This window comes from Anomaloglossus baeobatrachus, chromosome 5, assembly GCF_048569485.1.
Source record: "Anomaloglossus baeobatrachus isolate aAnoBae1 chromosome 5, aAnoBae1.hap1, whole genome shotgun sequence".
NCBI lineage: Eukaryota > Metazoa > Chordata > Amphibia > Anura > Aromobatidae > Anomaloglossus > Anomaloglossus baeobatrachus.
Window position 1 is genome coordinate 68,718,185 of NC_134357.1, and position 26,829 is coordinate 68,745,013.

General features: G+C 43.4%; 1 protein-coding gene across 1 annotated transcript in view; it reads left to right on the plus strand.

The window, feature by feature from the left end:
* LOC142312631 (scavenger receptor cysteine-rich domain-containing protein DMBT1-like) overlaps nt 1-26,829 on the plus strand; it is a 660,637-nt gene that overhangs the window by 505,189 nt on the left and 128,619 nt on the right. Inside the window, exons 14-17 of the mRNA XM_075351627.1 lie at nt 5,599-5,916; nt 8,638-8,955; nt 11,470-11,781; nt 14,296-14,612. Of these exons, the coding sequence (XP_075207742.1) occupies nt 5,599-5,916; nt 8,638-8,955; nt 11,470-11,781; nt 14,296-14,612 (1,265 nt within the window). The remainder of the gene's footprint in view (nt 1-5,598; nt 5,917-8,637; nt 8,956-11,469; nt 11,782-14,295; nt 14,613-26,829) is intronic.

The window sequence follows — 26,829 nt, forward strand, 5'->3', positions numbered from 1 at the left end:
AGATAATGCTAAGAATATGGCATAGAGTTCTGCATATTGGCTGCTTTTGCCTTCCCCTTCTACTGATAGAAATTTTTCCAATCTGGGATTATATGCAACACTTTTCCACAACCTTTTCCCACTCACATAACGGGCCGATCCGTCTGTGAACCATGCATGTGTTTGTTGTTGTTCGGTTAAATCTTCGTATGCTTTCCCCCACTTCACCGGGGACTCCTCTAGCATGGCAGCTTTGCTGGGAAAAGATGTTTCCTCAGCTACCTCTGCCACTTTCTCATGTAGAGTGGCGATCCCGCCTTCTCCCTTCTTGGCCCTTTCCGAAATGTACCATTTCCATTTAATGATACTTTGCTCCTGGGCATGCCCCACCCTATTAGTTTTAGGATTGGACAACACCCACTGCATTATGGGTATTGCTGGTCTCAGCAATACCTCATGTTCAATGGTTAATTGTTCGGTCTCTACCAGAGCCCAATAACAAGCTAACAATTGCTGTTCAAAAGGAGTGTATTGTTCTCCTGCATCTGGTAATTTTCTATTCCAAAATCCAAGAGGAACTCTTTTTCCCCCTTGTTTTTGCCAAAGTGACCAATTGGCATACATATGTTGAACTGACACATGCAGCTCCACGGGTCCTGACAACGTTGGCCATAGATCCACGGCTTGTTGTATCGCTTCCTTGACCATCTCAAACGCATTTTGCTGTTCCTCTCCCCAGTGGAACTCATATTTTTTCCTCGTTACTTTGTACAAAGGAGCCAACATTTGTCCCAAATGAGGGATATGTTGTCTCCAAAAACCAAACAATCCAATATAAGACTGAGTCTCTTGTTTGGATTTAGGGACCGGGAAATTAATAATTTTCTGTCTGGCATTAGGCAAGATCTCTCTGTGCCCCTTGTTCCACTGAATCCCTAGAAATTTTACCATCTGAGACGGTCCTTGAACCTTGGCATCATTGATTTCCCATCCTTTACTTCTCATATGAGCAATCAGTTTTGTCAATTGATCTTTCCCACTTTGCTCATCTTGTCCTTGTATCATTATATCATTGATATAATGTGAAATCTGCATTTCCTTATGACAAGAAATAACCCCAAAGGAGAATTTTCCTTCGGTTAGATTAAGAGTCATCCTTTTTAGGACATCAATTCCCAAAATATATTCTGGTATAGGTACTACCAGCACCGTATACTTCTTGATAGGTAAATTACCTATCTTCAAAGCTACCTGTGTCAGAACCCCGGTGATCACTTGACCACCTAGTCCAGCAATTTTTACTCGAGGTCCTTTTATTTTTTCTGGGTTTCCATGAATTAAAGTAGCCTCCGCCCCCGTGTCAATCAAAGCTGGGACTCTTTGAACATTTCCCCCTTTCCAATGTATGCTAAGATTGACGTAGGGACGTTCGTCCCTTTTTATCAATAGGGGGGCTTGGCTGGCTACCTATGGTAAATCACTTCCTTCTGAACTTTCATTTACACAGACTTCAGTCTGTGTATTAGCCCTTCCTTCCGTGACCTTTGTGGCCACGGCTGCAGCCAGTTCTTCCCATGGATAAACTGACTGAAAATCTTCCCAAGACACTTTCTTTGGGGTTTTTTCCCCTTTTCCTTCTGATTTCTTTACCTTGGGGGTTTTTGAGCCCCCCTCCACATTTGTAGTGGTCACTTTCTTTGCAGATAGAACTTTCTGTTTGTACAACTTCCATAATTCTCCTGTCTCTTTTCCATCAATCCTTTCCTTATTGATCCCGGCTTTAAGCAAAGCCTGGAACATGTCTTTGCGAGACACTCGTGGGGCCTCCCCTACTGATTTCTCTTTCCAATCAGGATTGTTTGGCTTACTGTTACCAAGATGGCCTCCAGGGGATGATTTATCCCACTGTCCCATATCCTGTAACTTTCTCATCCTCCCTAGAACTACACCGATTGATTCTCCAGTCAGCGCTACAGTTAAGGTTAAAATAACTGTTTTGTATGCTGGAGGAGCATGTTTAACCAGCCTATTTCTTATGCTGGCTGTCAATGGGTACTGGAGATAATCATCATCCATTCCCAAAAGAGGAAGAGTATTCCTCATTGCTTCTTCCTTCAGCCTTTCCATACCATCTTTTAAGGTATACCAAGGTTTATCATTGATAGGAAAGTCTGCTTCTGATGGGTATTTGTCCAGAAAAGCATGGGCTAAGATCATGATTAAGTTTTGAGTAACATGCTCATTATGATCAACAAAATAATTTTTTATTGATCTCTGAATTACTGGGTCCTGAGACATGGTGACAAATTTTGCCACGTCTCCGGCGTCAAAGCGCACTCCACCTCCTCCGAGATCGTGCACCCTGACCAACCAGGGAATTTCTCCTTCTCCTGGTTTTTGTCTAAACTGTGTTAAAATGCTATCAACTTCTCCCTGAGAGTAATCTTCAATGGTTACTCGATTTTTTACATGAGGAATCGTTCTCTCATTTGTGATGGCATAACCATCTTTGTCATATTGCAGATTTCCCTGACCATCCCGGACATGTTCCCGGATGATCTCATTCTCTGTCCTCTCTAAGCGCCTCCTCACGGGATTAGCCTGAATCTTCCCTTTATGGTAATCCTCCTCATCAGATGATGAAGATGAATCCCACACATCCCCATCCCAAGTATCGGGATCCCAGTTTACAGAAGCTGAGGCGATACTTTTATGTACTTTGGTTTTATTTACTTTTCCTCTTCTTTTCTTGTACTTATTTTGAGCAATTTTTATGGCAGCTTTTTCTGCCACATTCTGATAATGTTCCAATTTATCCTTCAACAGTCGGGTATTACATTCCAGAACGGTTTTCTGGCCACCTAATTCTATCATCTTTTGTTCCATTTGGGAACATTTCTTCTGCATCTTTAGATTACGCTCATGCATCTCGCGATATGCACTTGCCAAAATCCAGATGCGCCGTCCTAAAGACACTACATCACCTGCTTTCACAGGGACACTACTGAGTACATTAACAACATCAGTAATCTCACTACCCTTGAGCTTATTATGCCATTGTTCTGCCAATCCACAATTGACCAATTCATGTGCTATAAGATTGTAGGGAGCCTCAGTCCAGTCGGGGATCTCCACAACAACCTCCTTAACATTATCCTTACGTTTTCTGAACATTTTGACACTATGCAAAAAGATTGAAAAATATCTGGAAATTTGCCAAATATATGTTTTTAGTTTCTAAATTACAAAAATTAGTTTAATTACTTCTTATAGAAGTAATCCAGCCGACTACGCCAATTTATGTCTTGCTAAATTCTACTAAAAAGGGGGCTGAAAGCCCGTACTTACGAAGCGCTCACTGATATCCTAATCAGGCACGAATACTAATATTCTTTATAGCAAGATACTATTTATTTTAATAGCACATGAATAGTTAATGGTACATAGGCATTTAGAACTATAGTCATAGAAACTTATACAATAACAGAAATATGCATCAACATTACCGTTTGTTGTAGCAATCCTTTCACATCGGAGGGAACTCGAGTTAATGATAAGGAAACAACATGGCATCTTGCATCACAGGAACAGTGTGTACGTACACTTCAATGTCCTGGAAGGTTTCCCTTAACATTAAGCGAGTCCGGTGTATTTTTCTAGGAAAACTTTGTAGGTTGTGTTTAAATGGTCACCAGCATGTGACAGCTGAGTCATGTTCATGTAACTTGACCACAAACTGCTGTGGGCACCAGCAGCTTCTTGCACATTTCCTGCACATTTAGCCAGTTGTCAACTGGCCGACCACAGTTTGACCATAGTGTTTGCAATGAGCCGTAAATTTCATATGCAAGCTTCCTTAAACCTGTCTTTAAGCCAACCACAAGTTTCCGGTAAGTGGAACTGTAAATGTGACTTCCTCATTATCTTGAAACTGCTTCAAAAACCTGTTTGACATGTATTCTTTGGTCATCATATTGGCCATCCAAAGGACATCTCTTTGATACTGAATTATTGATAGGTCAAATAATATCTGGGATCACTCCTATCTTTTATGATTCCTATCTAATCACACATTCTTTCAGTCATATCACATTGGTATCACACCAAGAGAGGACTTACAGCTTCACACAGACCTATAGGGCATCGGTGGTGCACAATATGGAAGTATAAACATGGTTCAAGATAAGAAAGAAAAATAGCGGTACTCACCGTCCAAACAACTAGATTTATTGTGACATAAAGTACAACGAGGAACTGTGTAGGGAACAAGAGGATGAAAGGCATTTTGCATTACCCACATGCTTCAATGGGTCCTGTGCAAGGGGTAAAGCTGGGTTCACACATAGCGACAGCGACAACGACATCGCTGTTACGTAACCATTTTCTGTGATGCAACAGCAACCTTGTAAGTCGCTGTTATGATCGCTGCTTAGCTGTCAAACACAGCAGAAGCAGCAGCGATCATAACGACACGCGTCGCTGTGCAACATGTGCAGAGAGCAGGGAGCCGCGCACACTGCTTAGCACTGGCTCCCTGCACTCCTAGCTACAGTACACATCGGGTTAATTACCCGATGTGTACTGCAGCTACATGTGCAGAGAGCAGGGAGCCGCGCACACTACTTAGCGCTGGCTCCCTGCACTCCTAGCTACAGTACACATCGGGTTAATTACCCGATGTGTACTGCAGCTACATGTGCAGAGAGCAGGGAGCCAGCACTGGCAGCGAGAGCAGCGGACGCTGGTAACGAAGGTAAATATCGGGTAACCAGGGAAAGGTCTTCCCTTGGTTACCCAATGTTTACCCTAGTTACAGCTTACCGCAGTTGCCAGATGCCGGCTCCTGCTCCCTGCTCGCTTCATTTCGTCGCTCTCTCGCTGTCACACACAGTGATGTGTGCGTCACAGCGGGAGAGCAACAACCAAAAAATGAAGCTGGACATTCACCAATGACTGGCGACCTCACAGCAGGGGCCAGCTCGTTGCTGGATGTCACACACAGCGACAGTGACAGGACGTTGCTGCAACGTCACAGAAAATGGTGACGTAGCAGTGACATCGTTGTCGTCGTCGCTGTGTGTGACACCACCCTAAAAGGAGAAAATGCACTCTTATAATACATCTATAATTGAAGGTCCACAGGATCCAGACTGCTGGCATCCTAATTCATACGACAGCTGACACAATACACATTTATTAAATATCCTGTACAGGTTAGAAATCAGGCTTGCCATCTGTCCAGAAAATAGATGACAGTGCGTAAAAGTTAGTTCTTTATTTGCCCTTTCCAAAAAAAATTGAAAGGTGTCTGTGATGTTTTTGAGCCTGAAGAAACATATACAAAATATTTTAAATGCAATTATCATCATGTTTTGGTTTTCATTAACTTCAGCTGTTTTCTTATCAAAAATATTTGCTGCAGACAAATATTACTTATAATCCTAATGATTTCCTTTGGTTTTCCGATGTTTCTGTAAATTGTATTGTCTGTCAGATATTTTTTGAAAAGATGTACAGAAACTATGACTTCAAGTTGGCTACCATGTTTGGATTATTTCTTTGAGACTATTTACCATGTAATATTTTTTAAAATGACAATTTTCCTTATTATATTTTTAGGTTCAGACATGTCTTTAAGACTGGTAAATGGCAATGGTCAATGTAACGGTCGCGTAGAAATCCTCTATAATGGAGCATGGGGAACTGTGTGTGATGACTATTGGGATATAAATGCTGCACAAGTTGTATGCAGGCAGTTAAATTGCGGCAGTGCACTTGCAGCTAACGGCAGTGCTGCTTTTGGCCAAGGACAAGGACAAATTTTATTGGATGATGTGAAATGTACCGGCAATGAACAACATGTATGGGACTGTCCACACCAACCATATACAGTACACAACTGTGGCCACAATGAAGATGCTGGCGTCGTCTGCTCAGGTATAGTCATAAAGGAGAAATCCTATTTAATCTTTTGTTATCATTCCATGTTTTATCATAGATATAATAGTTCAGGTAGATCATGTTTTTAGACTGTCTACAACTTAAGGTACTGGAAACAAGAAATAGCTTTTGTAGGAAAGTCCTGGAAGACTTGAGGTACTTTGGTTCTTGCCCCATAACCTCCCAGCTGCTATTATGTTTTTATGTGGGATAGGAGGATTACTTTGTGAGGTCATCAATACCCCAACAAGGAGATGCTGATGAGTTAAACTTTTTATCTGTGGAAACATACTAACAAAGAGCTTAATAAACTTTTGATGTTTTTCATTATTTATTTATTATTGAAACTGTATTAATTTCCTAGTATTTATACTCTTATTTCAATACTATTTTATTTAAAAGCCAAAGCACAGGTAAATATTATCTATAATAGATATATCTATAATTGTCACAATAGAGTGATTGATGCAGGTCCCACCAAAAGGATCAATATCTATTTTGAGAAAAGGTCCAAACTGCTGTCAATAAAGAGTTTCCAAAATATGTGGTATAGTTTCCAAGATTGGGTCACTTATGGTGGTTTCCTCTGTTTTGGTCTCCAGAGGCTCTGCAAATGCAATATGTTGTCTGCAGTCTAATCAAGCAAAAATATGCTCTAATATTCAAATAGCATTCTTAACATTCCGAGCCCTGCGTTCCCCCAAATAGTAGTTTCCGACTACAAATCATGTATTCACACATTCAGTATAAATTGCACAAAAAGTTGGGAGGTCCATTTTCTCTTTTCGCTCTTGAAAAAATAAATATATAGGCCTAAAGCAACATTTTTGTGGAAAAAACTAATTGTTCTTCTTTACTTTAATTCCTTGCAGCACCTGAAGGGTTACAGAGCATCCTAAATGTGGTTTTGAATACCTTCAAGAATTCTGTTTTAAAAATGTAGTCACCTTTGGGCTCTCTTGATATATTGGCCGTTAAAATTCACTTTAAATGTGAAGTGGTCCCTAAAAAAACAGGTTTTCCACATTTTGTGGGAAAATTGAAATATTGCTGCAAAACTTTTAATCTCTCTACAATTTTAACAAAAAAATCTACCTTTCAAAAATGATGCTTATGTAAAGTAAACATTTGGCAAATGTTCAATATTAATTATTTTTAGTGGTATGAAATAAATAAGAGCAAGCTTTCAGGACTCCTAGAGACCAAGAGTGGACTTACAGCTTCACACAGACCTATAGGGCATCGGTGGTGCACAATATGGAAGTATAAACATGGTTCAAGATAAGAAAGAAAAATAGCGGTACTCACCATCCAAACAACTAGATTTATTGTGACATAAAGTACAACAAGGAACTGTGTAGGGAACAAGAGGATGAAAGGCATTTTGCATTACCCACATGCTTCAATGGGTCCTGTGCAAGGGGTAAAGCTGGGTTCACACATAGCGACAGCGACAGCGACATCGCTGTTACGTCACCATTTTCTGTGATGCAACAGCGACCTTGTAAGTTGCTGTTATGATCGCTGCTTAGCTGTCAAACACAGCAGAAGCAGCAGCGATCATAACGACACGCGTCGCTGTGCAACATGTGCAGAGAGCAGGGAGCCACGCACACTGCTTAGCACTGGCTCCCTGCACTCCTAGCTACAGTACACATCAGGTTAATTACCCGATGTGTACTGCAACTACATGTGCAGAGAGCAGGGAGCCGCGCACACTACTTAGCGCTGTCTCCCTGCACTCCTAGCTACAATACACATCGGGTTAATTACCCGATGTGTACTGCAGCTACATGTGCAGAGAGCAGGGAGCCAGCACTGGCAGCGAGAGCAGCGGACGCTGGTAACAAAGGTAAATATCGGGTAACCAGGGAAAGGTCTTCCCTTGGTTACCCGATGTTTACCCTAGTTACAGCTTACCGCAGTTGCCAGATGCCGGCTCCTGCTCCCTGCTCGCTTCATTTCGTCGCTCTCTCGCTGTCACACACAGTGATGTGTGCGTCACAGCGGGAGAGCAACGACCAAAAAATGAAGCTGGACATTCAGCAACGACCGGCGACCTCACAGCAGGGGCCAGCTCGTTGCTGGATGTCACACACAGCGACAGTGACAGGACATTGCTGCAACGTCACAGAAAATGGTGACATAGCAGCGACGTCGTTGTCGTCGTCGCTGTGTGTGACACCACCCTAAAAGGAGAAAATGCACTCTTATAATACATCTATAATTGAAGGTCCACAGGATCCAGACTGCTGGCATCCTAATTCAGACGACAGCTGACACAATACACATTTATTAAATATCCTGTACAGGTTAGAAATCAGGCTTGCCTTCTGTCCAGAAAATAGATGACAGTGCGTAAAAGTTAGTTCTTTATTTGCCCTTTCCAAAAAAAATTGAAAGGTGTCTGTGATGTTTTTGAGCCTGAAGAAACATATACAAAATATTTTAAATGCAATTATCATCATGTTTTGGTTTTCATTAACTTCAGCTGTTTTCTTATCAAATATATTTGCTGCAGACAAATATTACTTATAATCCTAATGATTTCCTTTGGTTTTCCAATGTTTCTGTAAATTGTATTGTCTGTCAGATATTTTTTGAAAAGATGTCCAGAAACTATGACTTCAATTTGGCTACCATGTTTGGATTATTTCTTTGAGACTATTTACCATGTAATATTTTTTAAAATGACAATTTTCCTTATTATATTTTTAGGTTCAGACATGTCTTTAAGACTGGTAAATGGCAATGGTCAATGTAACGGTCGCGTAGAAATCCTCTATAATGGAGCATGGGGAACTGTGTGTGATGACTATTGGGATATAAATGCTGCACAAGTTGTATGCAGGCAGTTAAATTGCGGCAGTGCACTTGCAGCTAACGGCAGTGCTGCTTTTGGCCAAGGACAAGGACAAATTTTATTGGATGATGTGAAATGTACCGGCAATGAACAACATGTATGGGACTGTCCACACCAACCATATACAGTACACAACTGTGGCCACAATGAAGATGCTGGCGTCGTCTGCTCAGGTATAGTCAGAAAGGAGAAATCCTATTTAATCATTTGTTATCATTCCATGTTTTATCATAGATATAATAGTTCAGGTAGATCATGTTTTTAGACTGTCTACAACTTAAGGTACTGGAAACAAGAAATAGCTTTTGTAGGAAAGTCCTGGAAGACTTGAGGTACTTTGGTTCTTGCCCCATAACCTCCCAGCTGCTATTATGTTTTTATGTGGGATAGGAGGATTACTTTGTGAGGTCATCAATACCCCAACAAGGAGATGCGGATGAGTTAAACTTTTTATCTGTGGAAACATACTAACAAAGGGCTTAATAAACTTTTGATGTTTTTCATTATTTATTTATTATTGAAACTGTATTAATTTCCTAGTATTTATACTCTTATTTCAATACTATTTTATTTAAAAGCCAAAGCACAGGTAAATATTATCTATAATAGATATATCTATAATTGTCACAATAGAGTGATTGATGCAGGTCCCACCAAAAGGATCAATATCTATTTTGAGAAAAGGTCCAAACTGATGTCAATAAAGAGTTTCCAAAATATGTGGTATAGTTTCCAAGATTGGGTCACTTATGGTGGTTTCCTCTGTTTTGGTCCCCAGAGGCTCTGCAAATGCAATATGTTGTCTGCAGTCTAATCAAGCAAAAATGTGCTCTAATATTCAAATAGCATTCTTAACATTCCGAGCCCTGCGTTCCCCCAAATAGTAGTTTCCGACTACAAATCATGTATTCACACATTCAGTATAAATTGCACAAAAAGTTGGGAGGTCCATTTTCTCTTTTCGCTCTTGAAAAAATAAATATATAGGCCTAAAGCAACATTTTTGTGGAAAAAACTAATTGTTCTTCTTTACTTTAATTCCTTGCAGCACCTGAAGGGTTACAGAGCATCCTAAATGTGGTTTTGAATACCTTCAAAAATTCTGTTTTAAAAATGTAGTCACCTTTGGGCTCTCTTGATATATTGGCCGCTAAAAGTCACTTTAAATGTGAAGTGGTCCCTAAAAAACAGGTTTTCCACATTTTGTGGGAAAATTGAAATATTGCTGCAAAACTTTTAATCTCTCTACAATTTTATTAAAAAATCTACCTTTCAAAAATGATGCTTATGTAAAGTAAACATTTGGCAAATGTTCAATATTAATTATTTTTAGTGGTATGAAATAAATAAGAGCAAGCTTTCAGGACTCCTAGAGACCAAGAGAGGACTTACAGCTTCACACAGACCTATAGGGCATCGGTGGTGCACAATATGGAAGTATAAACATGGTTCAAGATAAGAAAGAAAAATAGCGGTACTCACCGTCCAAACAACTAGATTTATTGTGACATAAAGTACAACGAGGAACTGTGTAGGGAACAAGAGGATGAAAGGCATTTTGCATTACCCACATGCTTCAATGGGTCCTGTGCAAGGGGTAAAGCTGGGTTCACACATAGCGACAGCGACAACGACATCGCTGTTACGTCACCATTTTCTGTGATGCAACAGCGACCTTGTAAGTCGCTGTTATGATCGCTGCTTAGCTGTCAAACACAGCAGAAGCAGCAGCGATCATAACGACACGCGTCGCTGTGCACCATGTACAGAGAGCAGGGAGCCGCGCACACTGCTTAGCACTGGCTCCCTGCACTCCTAGCTACAGTACACATCGGGTTAAGTCTTCCCTTGGTTATCCGATGTTTACCCTAGTTACAGCTTACCGCAGTTGCCAGATGCCGGCTCCTGCTCCCTGCTCGCTTCATTTCGTCGCTCTCTCGCTGTCACACACAGTGATGTGTGCGTCACAGCGGGAGAGCAATGACCAAAAAATGAAGCTCGACATTCAGCAACGACCGGCAACCTCACAGCAGGGGCCAGCTCGTTGCTGGATGTCACACACAGCGACAGTGACAGGACGTTGCTGCAACGTCACAGAAAATGGTGACGTAGCAGCGACATCGTTGTCGTCGTCGCTGTGTGTGACACCACCCTAAAAGGAGAAATTGCACTCTTATAATACATCTATAATTGAAGGTCCACAGGATCCAGACTGCTGGCATCCTAATTCAGACGACAGCTGACACAATACACATTTATTAAATATACTGTACAGGTTAGAAATCAGGCTTGCCATCTGTCCAGAAAATAGATGACAGTGCGTAAAAGTTAGTTCTTTATTTGCCCTTTCCAAAAAAAATTGAAAGGTGTCTGTGATGTTTTTGAGCCTGAAGAAACATATACAAAATATTTTAAATGCAATTATCATCATGTTTTGGTTTTCATTAACTTCAGCTGTTTTCTTATCAAATATATTTGCTGCAGACAAATATTACTTATAATCCTAATGATTTCCTTTGGTTTTCCAATGTTTCTGTAAGTTGTATTGTCTGTCAGATATTTTTTGAAAAGATGTCCAGAAACTATGACTTCAAGTTGGCTACCATGTTTGGATTATTTCTTTGAGACTATTTACCATGTAATATTTTTTAAAATGACAATTTTCTTTATTATATTTTTAGGTTCAGACATGTCTTTAAGACTGGTAAATGGCAATGGTCAATGTAACGGTCGCGTAGAAATCCTCTATAATGGAGCATGGGGAACTGTGTGTGATGACTATTGGGATATAAATGCTGCACAAGTTGTATGCAGGCAGTTAAATTGCGGCAGTGCACTTGCAGCTAACGGCAGTGCTGCTTTTGGCCAAGGACAAGGACAAATTGTATTGGATGATGTGAAATGTACCGGCAATGAACAACATGTATGGGACTGTCCACACCAACCATATACAGTACACAACTGTGGCCACAATGAAGATGCTGGCGTCGTCTGCTCAGGTATAGTCAGAAAGGAGAAATCCTATTTAATCATTTGTTATCATTCCATGTTTTATCATAGATATAATAGTTCAGGTAGATCATGTTTTTAGACTGTCTACAACTTAAGGTACTGGAAACAAGAAATAGCTTTTGTAGGAAAGTCCTGGAAGACTTGAGGTACTTTGGTTCTTGCCCCATCACCTCCCAGCTGCTATTATGTTTTTATGTGGGATAGGAGGATTACTTTGTGAGGTCATCAATACCCCAACAAGGAGATGCTGATGAGTTAAACTTTTTATCTGTGGAAACATACTAACAAAGGGCTTAATAAACTTTTGATGTTTTTCATTATTTATTTATTATTGAAACTGTATTAATTTCCTAGTATTTATACTCTTATTTCAATACTATTTTATTTAAAAGCCAAAGCACAGGTAAATATTATCTATAATAGATATATCTATAATTGTCACAATAGAGTGATTGATGCAGGTCCCACCAAAAGGATCAATATCTATTTTGAGAAAAGGTCCAAACTGATGTCAATAAAGAGTTTCCAAAATATGTGGTATAGTTTCCAAGATTGGGTCACTTATGGTGGTTTCCTCTGTTTTGGTCCCCAGAGGCTCTGCAAATGCAATATGTTGTCTGCAGTCTAATCAAGCAAAAATGTGCTCTAATATTCAAATAGCATTCTTAACATTCCGAGCCCTGCGTTCCCCCAAATAGTAGTTTCCGACTACAAATCATGTATTCACACATTCAGTATAAATTGCACAAAAATTTGGGAGGTCCATTTTCTCTTTTCGCTCTTGAAAAAATAAATATATAGGCCTAAAGCAACATTTTTGTGGAAAAAACTAATTGTTCTTCTTTACTTTAATTCCTTGCAGCACCTGAAGGGTTACAGAGCATCCTAAATGTGGTTTTGAATACCTTCAAAAATTCTGTTTTAAAAATGTAGTCACCTTTGGGCTCTCTTGATATATTGGCCGCTAAAAGTCACTTTAAATGTGAAGTGGTCCCTAAAAAACAGGTTTTCCACATTTTGTGGGAAAATTGAAATATTGCTGCAAAACTTTTAATCTCTCTACAATTTTATTAAAAAATCTACCTTTCAAAAATGATGCTTATGTAAAGTAAACATTTGGCAAATGTTCAATATTAATTATTTTTAGTGGTATGAAATAAATAAGAGCAAGCTTTCAGGACTCCTAGAGACCAAGAGAGGACTTACAGCTTCACACAGACCTATAGGGCATCGGTGGTGCACAATATGGAAGTATAAACATGGTTCAAGATAAGAAAGAAAAATAGCGGTACTCACCGTCCAAACAACTAGATTTATTGTGACATAAAGTACAACGAGGAACTGTGTAGGGAACAAGAGGATGAAAGGCATTTTGCATTACCCACATGCTTCAATGGGTCCTGTGCAAGGGGTAAAGCTGGGTTCACACATAGCGACAGCGACAACGACATCGCTGTTACGTCACCATTTTCTGTGATGCAACAGCGACCTTGTAAGTCGCTGTTATGATCGCTGCTTAGCTGTCAAACACAGCAGAAGCAGCAGCGATCATAACGACACGCGTCGCTGTGCACCATGTACAGAGAGCAGGGAGCCGCGCACACTGCTTAGCACTGGCTCCCTGCACTCCTAGCTACAGTACACATCGGGTTAAGTCTTCCCTTGGTTATCCGATGTTTACCCTAGTTACAGCTTACCGCAGTTGCCAGATGCCGGCTCCTGCTCCCTGCTCGCTTCATTTCGTCGCTCTCTCGCTGTCACACACAGTGATGTGTGCGTCACAGCGGGAGAGCAATGACCAAAAAATGAAGCTCGACATTCAGCAACGACCGGCGACCTCACAGCAGGGGCCAGCTCGTTGCTGGATGTCACACACAGCGACAGTGACAGGACGTTGCTGCAACGTCACAGAAAATGGTGACGTAGCAGCGACATCGTTGTCTTCGTCGCTGTGTGTGACACCACCCTAAAAGGAGAAAATGCACTCTTATAATACATCTATAATTGAAGGTCCACAGGATCCAGACTGCTGGCATCCTAATTCAGACGACAGCTGACACAATACATATTTATTAAATATCCTGTACAGGTTAGAAATCAGGCTTACCATCTGTCCAGAAAATAGATGACAGTGCGTAAAAGTTAGTTCTTTATTTGCCCTTTCCAAAAAAAATTGAAAGGTGTCTGTGATGTTTTTGAGCCTGAAGAAACATATACAAAATATTTTAAATGCAATTATCATCATGTTTTGGTTTTCATTAACTTCAGCTGTTTTCTTATCAAATATATTTGCTGCAGACAAATATTACTTATAATCCTAATGATTTCCTTTGGTTTTCCAATGTTTCTGTAAATTGTATTGTCTGTCAGATATTTTTTGAAAAGATGTCCAGAAACTATGACTTCAAGTTGGCTACCATGTTTGGATTATTTCTTTGAGACTATTTACCATGTAATATTTTTTAAAATGACAATTTTCCTTATTATATTTTTAGGTTCAGACATGTCTTTAAGACTGGTAAATGGCAATGGTCAATGTAACGGTCGTGTAGAAATCCTCTATAATGGAGCATGGGGAACTGTGTGTGATGATTATTTTGATTTGAACGCTGCACAAGTTGTATGCAGGCAGTTAAATTGCGGCAGTGCACTTGCAGCTAACGGCAGTGCTGCTTTTGGCCAAGGACAAGGACAAATTGTATTGGATGATGTGCAATGTACCGGCAATGAACAACGTGTATGGGACTGTCCACACCAACCATATACAGTACACAACTGTGGCCACAATGAAGATGCTGGAGTCGTCTGCTCAGGTATAGTCAGATAAAACAAATTGTATTTAATCATCTGCTATTATCCCATCTTTATCCATAGATGTAAAAGTTCAGGTAGATTATGTTATTAGACTGTCTACCACTTAGGGTATTGTAAACTAGAAATAGCTTTTGTAGGAAAATCCTAGAGACTTGAGGAATCATGGTTCCTGCCCCATAACCAACTAGCTGCTATTATGTTTTATGTGGGAGAGGAGGATTACCTTGTGAAAAACTGTAGGATAAAGCAATATTTTTGTTGAAAAATATATAATTTTTCATTTTCACATCTCAATGTTACAGTATAAAGTTCTATAAAACACCTGTTGGACTTAAATAAGCACACTACCAATAATAAATATTGATGGGAGAGCCCTCTGATGTTTGTGTTCGAGAGACTCTCCCAAGCTTTTTGTAAAGTTCGAGTTCGGTTTCTGAGATAACATGAACTTCTGTCCAAACCCTGAACTTGGACTTTACAGTTATAAGATGGGGCTGGGGGCTGTAAAATAAACAATATAGTTAATAATAAACATTGTCATTATACTTACAGGTCCCGCGATGCATCCTGCAGACTCTGTCTCCCAGCCACCTCTGCTTCTGGGTCTAATCATTAACTTCCGGGGGTATTCACTGCACTGCTCGTTACTAGAGTTGAGCGCGGTACGCGGTTCGTGATTCTCAAGTTCGCGGTTCGAATGATTTTGGGGGCTGTTCTAGATCGAACTAGAACTCGAGCTTTTTGCTAAAGCTCGATAGTTCTAGTTACGTTCGAGAACGGTTCTAGCAGCAAAAAGACAAGCTAATTACTAGCTGGCTTTCCGCTGTAATAGTGTAAGTCACTGAGACTCACACTATTATGAAATTTCAGCGTATAGTGTGTGGGAACAGCGCATTCAGGTCACTGCTGTTTGGATAATGGCGATTTTTTTTTTTTTTCCTTGTCTTCCTTCCCTAAGCGTGCGCGTGTAGTGGGGCGGGCCAGCATGTCAGCCAATCCCAGACACACACACAGCTAAGTGTACTTTTAGCCAGAGAAGCAGCGGCATGTGTGATAGGATGTCCATGTCACATTTCCCTGCATTATAAAAACTGACATTTTACTCCAGCACGCCATTATCTGCCTTCTGCGTCTGGGTGTCAGTCACCGCTGGCGTAGCTCCTGTCTCCGATACTGCTGTGTACGTTCTACACACAGCGCTATACAGAATAGGGATAGAAGTTTCTATTAGTCCTTGTAAGGGCTAATACCAGCAGGGTCAGAGCCATAGGTGACAGTCAGGTCCGTGAAAACAGATTTTAACAGCTACACAGGATGACAGCGTCTGTGTAGCTAAGGTCAGGGATTTCCTCGCTGCATTTCCCCATTAGGAGGGATAGAAAGTGAGGCTTCCTTTCCTCTACCCAGACCCACAACCCTGCCACTGTACCCTCCTGCCCTTTGCACACTCAAGCTCATTGTTACTAAGCCATTATACTAGCAAACACTGAGTAAGCTTAGTGGCATCCTAAAAGTGGCTGTTGGACTTCCATTAGTGTCCCACTGGTGCAAAGATATTTGCAGCACCACTGCATTGCACACTCAAACTCATTGTTACTAAGCCATTATACTAGCAAACACTGAGTAAACTTAGTGCCATCCTAAAAGTGGCTGTTGGACATCCATTAGTGTCCCACTAGTGCAAATCTATGTGCAGCACCTCTGCATTGCACACTCAAACTCATTGTTACTAAGCCATTATACTAGCAAACACTGAGGAAACTTAGTGGCATCCTAAAAGTGGCTATTGGACTTCCATTAGTGTCCCACTAGTGCAAATCTATGTGCAGCACCTCTGCATTGCACACTCAAACTCATTGTTACTAAGCCATTATACTAGCAAACACTGAGGAAACTTAGTGGCATCCTAAAAGTGGCTGTCCGACTTCCATTAGTTTCCCACTGGTGCAAATGTGCAGCACCTCTGCATTGCACACTCAAACTCATTGTTACTAAGCCATTATACTAGCAAACACTGAGGAAACTTAGCGGCATCCTAAAAGTGGCTGTTGTACTCCATTTGTGCCCCACTGGTGCCAAGCTATTTCTAGCATCTCTGCATTACACCCTCCCGCTCTGTTTTTAATAAGCTATAATAATAGCAAAAAATGCTGCCATTTAGTGGCATGCAAAAATTGGCTGTTGTACTCCATTTGTGCCCCACTGGTGCCAAGCTATTTCCAGCACCTCTGCATGACACCCTCCTGCTCTGTTTTTAATAAGCTATAATAATAGCAAAAAATGCTGCCATTTAGTGGCATACAAAAAGTGGCTGTTGTACTCCATTTGTGCCCCACTGGTGCCAAGCTATTTCTAGCACCTCTGCATGACACCCTCCTGCTCTGTTTTTAATAAGCTATAATAATAGCAAAAAATGCTGCCATTTAGTGGCATACAAAAAGTGGCTGTTGTACTCCATTTGTGCCACAATGGTGCCAAGCTATTTCTAGCACCTCTGCATGACACCCTCCTGCTCTGTTTTTAATAAGCTATAATAATAGCAAAAAATGCTGCCATTTAGTGGCATACAAAAAGTGGCTGTTGTACTCCATATGTGCTCCACTGGTGCCAAGCTATTTCTAGCACCTCTGCATGACACCCTCATGCACATTTTGCAACGCTATTTTTATAGCAAACTCAGTGAATTCCTTACTGCATTTGATCATTCGGAGGGATAGAAAGTGAGGCTTCCTTTACTGTCCTGGTACACACAGAACACGGCCACTGTACCCACCTGCCCACTTTTGCCACGCTATTTATTTTGCCCAAAGAGCTGGCACTTTTTCTGCCATCCTAAAATTGTCTGGAATACTAAGATATTGTTCCTTTGCTGCCAAGCAAGGTACAACACCTGTGTATTCTACACTCCTTTCCATTTGTGGAACGCAATAATTAACTGCAGGTAGTCCAGCCAATCTTTCACGAAGGTGCAGGCGTGGATATAATGTTTCCTTCATCCAATGGTTGTTCTCTCGATGTCTGACAGCTCAACAATACCATCTGTTTGCACTTAAAAAACAAATGACGACCTGCCAATCACACTCCCGCTTACGATTAACGGGATGGAAGTTCAGTGTGAAAAAGCATGTGTGACTGCTGTCCCCACAGTCACAGAGGATGAAGAGCACGCAGATGCACGTGATGGGGCAGGCGGTGGTTGCACAGCCCCGCTAGGCCGCTTTGTAGCACAGTGAAATTCCCTTTGCGACTTATGCTTCATTTTAAGTCTTGTATTTGGTGGGATCCACAGTATGCAGCAAAACCACGCAACATGAAAAGCACTGTTTGCAGTTGGGTTCATAAATGATTCTTTCACTTTCCCAAAACAAACAATAAGAACCATGCATTAAATTGAAATAATAGAACAATCTATTCAGTTGCCTACTACTTTCTAAGCCCTCTGCGTAGCAGCAGTAATTGTGTGTTTGTGTGTGTGTGTGTGTGTGTGTGTGTGTGCAAAGACAACTTACTAGTGGCGCATCACAAGAGCTTCCCAGTTATCTACCTAAACATAGACAAAACACATCACTCACCCTGAATACCCTTGTTAGCTGAAGCCTCACAGATAAGGCAGATGATAACAGTGAGAATGCAAACCACACAGCTTTGCAACACAGTCATGTAAATATTGAAAAGCAACATTCAATGCAAACATGTGTCGCTGTCCCTCTATGATTTAAACTGTACGTGACAATTTGACAGTGCAGAGGCAGCAAGTGTGATTGTCTATATAGTCGTTGTCATGGTTTGCCTCCCAGTCCACATGGCTAGGGGGCGGAGCCTTCTCTCGAGCCTCACTTCCAGACCCTGGATGCCTTAAAAGCTGGCATTTCCAGTGAACCAGTGCCGGTTATAAGCTTAGCACTGCTTTGCCTGTGATTGCTGGTCCTGTGAGTGATATCCTGATCTGTCTGTTCCTGTGCCCCCATGCCCTTGTCTGTGTTCCATCCCCTGGTCGTCCCTCCTGTCCTCTGTCCCCTCTCCTATTTCCCCACTCGGTTACTTCCTTTGGTACTGACCTTGGCCTGACTTTGACTCCGCTTTTGCTCGTCCCTCCGGTCCTGCTTCTGCCAGTATGGTGTTTGACCCAGCCTGTGTGACTATTCCTTGCATGCTCTGCAGCTCTGCTTCTCAGCTGTGCTTTGAGGTAATGCATGAGAACGCTGTGAATTCACTTCCTGGTTCTCATTGCTCTGTGTAGTGTATTATGCTACAGAGCTCTGGCTCCCCCTGGTGGCAGCATTACAGTCGTCCTACCCAGAACAGATATGTGTTTTCATAATAAAACAAAGTGTTGCGTGCACGCATTACTGTCTGGGCACAGCCTACCGTACCCGGGTAGTGGGATGTCCAGTTGCCATAAATACAGACTTTACGCTCCTATCATGGTTAACAGTATAGACAGCACCGGAAGAATGTTGGTCTGTGGCACAGGATGCTGCTCACTGGCGTTACGGTACTCCTCACCAAACTCCAAAATGACTCCCCTCACAATTGAACGAAGTGTTTCCGCAGTTGCACCTTCCTGTGTGCCAATTTATCCCAGCCGCAGCCTAACTCTAGTGTTTCGCCAACTGAGCATGCTCTGCCTGACTGTGTCATTCCTGAGGCAAAGTCTTAATTTTGGGCTACAGCGCATGCTCGTTTGGACTGTGGCTGAGTCATTCTGCGACCTGCGGCTCAACACACTTACACAGGGCCCTGGTGCTTGACTCAATCTCGGGAGGCAACTAAAACTAACTGCACCCAACATCAGCCCCAGGTGTCCCCTTACACTGCAGTGGCGGTCCCCACTGACCGCAATACTGAGAGTGGCATCACGAAAATACATATAAAGAAGCAACCTAAGTCTGACCAGACTCTTCCTCCACGTGGAGTCCCTGCAGGTAATGCACCAACACAACACCTGTGGGGCTTCACACTGACTGAGAAAAGCCTCTTTGCACATGTACTTGCACTCAGTGCCGGGTCTAAGTCCTGTATTGTGCCTAGACAGCATGCTGAAGTGGATAGTCTTTTATTCAGAAACTGTATTTCATGCTACTGAGCATGCTCAGGCACTTACTGAATCAGAGGCTAGGTCGGGTAATGAACTCTTTGGCCCTGCCCCTGATGTTGGGAGCCCATATAGACCACAGGGAATCAGGTGTCCTGACAATTTGGCCAGGCCACTCCCAACAGGCTTGCAGAGGGCCGCCCCTATGACTTGTCACCTCATTGTTGTTGGTAAGACGATGAGGTGTTTTGATTGGGGCAGCCATGAGGTCATCATTCAAGTGGCGGTTCAAAATAGGACGCTAGTTATGCCACTCATGACGTGTCACTCTGCTTTTGTCTCCAGGAGGTGCATTGTGGTCCACCCTGGTTTGGGACGGACCCAGGTTATAAAAGGGCCTGGAGCCAAGAAGAAGGTGCCTAGTCTTCTATTATGCTCCGAAAGAGCACACCTCCATGTGTTGAACCCATTGCGGCTTTAGGCCAGAGGTAGGCAGGGATAGGTCATCGATGCAGGCTGCCACCACAGTTGGTAACGCAGAACGTTTAAGAACAGCTCCTGTCCTACCAGTCCTGCTAGTGCAGCCCAGTGGCATAAACAGGCCTGCTGCTGCTGATGTGCCTGCTGTCCACAGGTGTGTCCCCTACGCACACGGACTGCGTAACCAATGGCCCCTGTGTTGTTAACAGGGAGTTCCGGGGCTGGGTGGTCGTGTGGACTCTGTCACAATAACAGGGCTCCAAGTCTCCAGATCTGAGTCGCGTCTAACTCGGTTCAGGCTACTATTTGTTTGAGAGTCAACCTGCTCTGTATCCTCCACCTAACCTTCCAGTTGCCCACCTCTCCTTTTCCATCTGTGAGCATGGTGGACACCGAATGGCGATTGGGATATCTACCTTTCTCTTTCTTTTCTTCTTAATATTTTTTATATAGCGGTAACATAGTATATACCACCTTATCCAAATCTGCCAGTCCCACCATACCAGATGTTGTTTCTTCAGCAAATGTTAATGTTGCTTAACCACCAAACCCACGGACACAAACTTTTTTACCCTTTCCAACACACCTGTTTCCTTTCTGACCAGCATCTGTCCTTTTTCAACTCAGTTTGTATATGACCAAAAATGTAACTCTGCAGAGACACCGTACTCAACGCCGTCTCAGCACAGCAGCCAGCCCTCGGTCCCTCAGATGTGGACAAGTAAGACCATTTCCTCCTATCGATGAAAAAGCGTTGAGATTCACTCTGTGCACCACTGGTGTTTAGTGGAAAAGCAGATCTAAGATTGCGTACCACCTTCTGCTGATACTCCTGCATATGTGCGTCCCTTTCTATGGCAGGAGTTATTTCGCAACATTTTGTGTTGTACCGGGGATCTAACAGTGTGGCAACCCAGTAGTCAGCATGACTTGTAATTCGTACAATCCGAGGGTCATGTTGTAGGTAGTGCAGCAAGAAGGCGCTCATGTGTCTTTAGCATCTAGGAGGACAAAGTCCTTGGTGTGTTGGTGGCGAAGAGGTGAGAATCGTGCCACCTTCCTCTGCCCTCTCCCCACAACCTCGCACAACCAAAATGTGAGCAAGCTCTCACTAATCTGCTGAGTCTTCCATGCCCATCGCCAGTTCGTCCTCCATTCCTTCCTGGGCTCCTGCACCTTCCTCAACTGTTTTGCTGATACTATGCTCCCTTGATAACCCTCTCCCCCACCGTACCATGACTGCCGCCAAGGTGCCACTGACCGTCTGGACCTTGTAGATCTTGTTATCCCTTCCGCATATGACTCCTCCAGTACTTCCTCCTTTCCTCTTGGACCAACACCTGACTCCGAATAATACTTACAGTGTGTTCCATCATGTAGATGACCAAAATTGTCACGCTGAGAATGTCATCGCCAGTGTTAAACATCTGCGTCGACATTTGTAAACTGTGTAGAACTTTGCATATGTCCTTGATGTGACACCACTCTAGCAGCGTGATCTGCACCCCCTCTGGATCAAGTTTGCCCAGGGTATACGTCATAATAACGTATTTCAGCTGGGCTCTGCGGTGCTGCCACAGACGCTGCAACATGTGCAGATTAAAATTCCTGCATGTCGGAACATCACATTTCTGACGTTTAACCGCCAGACCTTAAGACTTCAGGAGTGATGAAAGTTGTTGAGCTACTGGGTGCGAACCATGGAAGTGAGCACATTGTGAGCGAGCCCGCTGTACAAGGCCATGTAGGCCGGGATATTGTTTTAAAAATTGCTGGAGAATCAGATTAAACACGTGAGCCATACAAGTCACGTGTGTCACATGGGTCTGACGAAGGCACGCTGCCATGTTTGCATCATTGCCGCACACAGCTGTTAAGTCACCACCGTAGTCCGCTACATCAATTTGTACTCCTGTCGCAAGGTGACAACGTGTTCCTTTCGTGCATAGTGCTGCTGATGGGAGAGGAGTCGATGCCAGCGGCGCAGGTGGCACACGTTATGCTCACCCACTGGGATGCGTTACCTTAACAGATGCAGAACCACAGGCTGAATGCAGGTGGTGGGTATCTCACAGATGAAGTACCATCATTCAGCTACAACCAATGGGAAGACACAACACCCTTTTTTAGGCCCCTCCTGTCTGCAGACCACTGCCAGACATAGCTATGAACCTCTGGTTACTGCTACCCCCAGTTTAGTTTTATGAGTTTGTGTGCTTATTACCTGACTACTTTTCCTGCTTGCTGTTTAGGTACCTCGTTGGCCGATTTGCATTTCACCTCTGCTTGTTTTCTGATTAAGTCCTGTCCCTCAAATTCTGTTCCTCTTCCTCAATTAATGTTTTGACCCTGCATGACTACTATTCTCTGGAACTGCAGCCTTCCACAGGTATTGATCAACTTGGGCCCTGTGTCATTCAACATCACTGTATAGGGATTAAAGGGTTTCAGGGTTCTGGGGGTCCAGCTTGGTGAGTGGGTTCCCTGTAGCCTATCCTTTACAGCCCGTCTGAGTGTGTCAATCCAGGCAGGCTTTACACCGTGCCCTCGATAGAAGGACATGTAGGCCGGGATAGTGTTTTAAAAATTGATGGAGATTCGGATTCAACATGTGAGCCATTCATGGCACGTGTGTCACATTGCCCTGAAGAAGGGCCGCAGACTGTTTAGCATCATTGTCGCACCCGGCATTCCCTGGCTGCTGGTTGAGTGGAGACAACCGTTGATGAAACTCGGTCTCACTCTACAGAGCTAACCATCCACAATTCCTCAGCGGTGTCTCACATTTCCCCTACATTTTAAAGTAAACATTTGTTCATCTTGGTTCTTTTAGAAACACAGCGAGGGGACTCCAACCACAGTCTCCCTCATTGCCATTAATTGGGCCACACACACCCCACTTGACTGTCATCAGTTGATCCCCCTTTTCAAAATGAAAAAGATGCTTTGCATGAAGCACTCTCAAAAATATGCGTGCCTTTCGCGTCCCCTGGCTGACCCAGGGGAAGAAAAGTCCTCTGAGAGCCATGACTTGTTCATCTTGGTTCTTTTACAAAGACAGCGAGGGGACTCCAACCACAGTCTCCCTCGTTGCCACTAATTGGGCCACACACACCCCACTTGACTGTCATCAGTTGATCCCCCTTTTCAAAATGAAAAAGATGCTTTGCATGAAGCACTCTCAAAAATACGCGTGCCTTTCACGTCTCCTGGCTGACCCAGGGGAAGAAAAGTCCTCTGAGAGCCATGACTTGTTCATCTTGGTTCTTTTAGAAACACAGCAAGGGGACTCCAACCACAGTCTCCCTCGTTGCCACTAATTGGGCCACACACACCCCACTTGACTGTCATCAGTTGATCCCCCTTTTCAAAATGAAAAAGATGTTTTGCATGAAGCACTCTCAAAAATACGAGTGCCTTTCACGTCCCCTGGCTGACCCAGGGGAAGAAAAGTCCTCTGAGAGCCATGACTTGTTCATCTTGGTTCTTTTACAAAGACAGCGAGGGGACTCCAACCACAGTCTCCCTCGTTGCCACTAATTGGGCCACACACACCCCACTTGACTGTCATCAGTTGATCCCCCTTTTCAAAATGAAAAAGATGCTTTGCATGAAGCACTCTCAAAAATACGCGTGCCTTTCACGTCTCCTGGCTGACCCAGGGGAAGAAAAGTCCTCTGAGAGCCATGACTTGTTCATCTTGGTTCTTTTAGAAACACAGCAAGGGGACTCCAACCATAGTCTCCCTCGTTGCCACTAATTGGGCCACACACACCCCACTTGACTGTCATCAGTTGATCCCCCTTTTCAAAATGAAAAAGATGTTTTGCATGAAGCACTCTCAAAAATACGAGTGCCTTTCACGTCCCCTGGCTGACCCAGGGGAAGAAAAGTCCTCTGAGAGCCATGACTTGTTCATCTTGGTTCTTTTAGAAACACAGCGAGGGGACTCCAACCACAGTCTCCCTCGTTGCCACTAATTGGGCCACACACACCCCAATTGACTGGCATCAGTTGATCCCCCTTTTCAAAATGAAAAAGATGCTTTGCATGAAGCACTCTCAAAAATACGTGTGCCTTTCGCCTCCCCTGGCTGACCCAGGGGAAGAAAAGTCCTCTGAGAGCCATGACTTGTTCATCTTGGTTCTTTTAGAAACACAGCGAGGGGACTCCAACCACAGTCTCCCTCGTTGCCACTAATTGGGCCACACACACCCCACTTGACTGTCATCAGTTGATCCCCCTTTTCAAAATGAAAAAGATGCTTTGCATGAAGCACTCTCAAAAATATGCGTGCCTTTCGCGTCCCCTGGCTGACCCAGGGGAAGAAAAGTCCTCTGAGAGCCATGACTTGTTCATCTTGGTTCTTTTACAAAGACAGCGAGGGGACTCCAACCACAGTCTCCCTCGTTGCCACTAATTGGGCCACACACACCCCACTTGACTGTCATCAGTTGATCCCCCTTTTCAAAATGAAAAAGATGCTTTGCATGAAGCACTCTCAAAAATACGCGTGCCTTTCACGTCTCCTGGCTGACTCAGGGGAAGAAAAGTCCTCTGAGAGCCATGACTTGTTCATCTTGGTTCTTTTAGAAACACAGCAAGGGGACTCCAACCACAGTCTCCCTCGTTGCCACTAATTGGGCCACACACACCCCACTTGACTGTCATCAGTTGATCCCCCTTTTCAAAATGAAAAAGATGTTTTGCATGAAGCACTCTCAAAAATACGAGTGCCTTTCACGTCCCCTGGCTGACCCAGGGGAAGAAAAGTCCTCTGAGAGCCATGACTTGTTCATCTTGGTTCTTTTAGAAACACAGCGAGGGGACTCCAACCACAGTCTCCCTCGTTGCCACTAATTGGGCCACACACACCCCACTTGACTGTCATCAGTTGATCCCCCTTTTCAAAATGAAAAAGATGCTTTGCATGAAGCACTCTCAAAAATACGCGTGCCTTTCGCGTCCCCTGGCTGACCCAGGGGAAGAAAAGTCCTCTGAGAGCCATGACTTGTTCATCTTGGTTCTTTTAGAAACACAGCCAGGGGACTCCAACCACAGTCTCCCTCGTTGCCACTAATTGGGCCACACACACCCCACTTGACTGTCATCAGTTGATCCCCTTTTCAAAATGAAAAAGATGCTTTAAATGAACCACTTTCAAAAATACGCGTGCCTTTCGCGTCCCCTGGCTGACCCAGGGGAAGAAAAGTTCTCTGAGAGCCATGACTTGTTCATCTTGGTTCTTTTAGAATCACAGCGAGGGGACTCCAATCACAGTCTCCCTAGTTGCCACTAATTGGGCCACACACACCCCACTTGACTGTCATTAGTTGATCCCCCTTTTCAAAATGAAAAAGATGCTTTGCATGAAGCACTCTCAAAAATATGCGTGCCTTTTGCGTCCCCTGGCTGACCCAGGGGAAGAAAAGTCCTCTGAGAGCCATGACTTGTTCATCTTGGTTCTTTTAGAAACACAGCGAGGGGACTCCAACCACAGTATCCCTCGTTGCCACTAATTGGGCCACACACCCCAATTGACTGGCATCAGTTGATCCCCCTTTAAAAAATGAAAAAGATGCTTTGCATGAAGCACTCTCAAAAATACGTGTGCCTTTCGCCTCCCGTGGCTGACCCAGGGGAAGAAAAGTCCTCTGAGACCCATGACTTGTTCATCTTGGTTCTTTTAGAAACACAGCGAGGGGACTCCAACCACAGTCTCCCTCGTTGCAACTAATTGGGCCACACACACCCCACTTGACTGTCATCAGTTGATCCCCCTTTTCAAAATGAAAAAGATGCTTTGCATGAAGCACTCTCAAAAATACGCGTGCCTTTCGCGTCTCCTGGCTGAACCAGGGGAAGAAAAGACCTCTGAGAGCCATGACTTGTTCATCTTGGTTCTTTAAAAAACACAGCAAGGGGACTCCAACCACAGTCTCCCTCGTTGCCACTAATTGGGCCACACACACCCCACTTGACTGTCATTAGTTGATCCCCCTTTTCAAAATGAAAAAGATGCTTTGCATGAAGCACTCTCAAAAATATGTGTGCCTTTCGCGTCCCCTGGCTGACCCAGGGGAAGAAAAGTCCTCTGAGAGCCAAGACTTGTTCATCTTGGTTCTTTTAGAAACACAGCGAGGGGACTCCAACCACAGTCTCCCTCGTTGCCACTAATTGGGCCACACACACCCCACTTGACTGTCATCAGTTGATCCCCTTTTCAAAATGAAAAAGATGCTTTGCATGAAGCACTCTCAAAAATACGCGTGCCTTTCGCGTCCCCTGGCTGACCCAGGGGAAGAAAAGTCCTCTGAGAGCCATGACTTGTTCATCTTGGTTCTTTTAGAAACACAGCGAGGGGACTCCAACCACAGTCTCCCTCGTTTCCACTAATTGGGCCACACACATCCCACTTGACTGTCATCAGTTGATCCCCCTTTTCAAAATGAAAAAGATGCTTTGCATGAAGCACTCTCAAAAATACGCGTGCCTTTCGCGTCCCCTGGCTGACCCAGGGGAAGAAAAGTCCTCTGAGAGCAATGACTTGTTCATCTTGGTTCTTTTAGAAACACAGCAAAGGGAATCCAACCACAGTCTCCCTCGTTGCCACTAATTGGGCCACACACACCCCACTTGACTGTCATCAGTTGATCCCCTTTTCAAAATGAAAAAGATGCTTTGCATGAAGCACTCTCAAAAATAC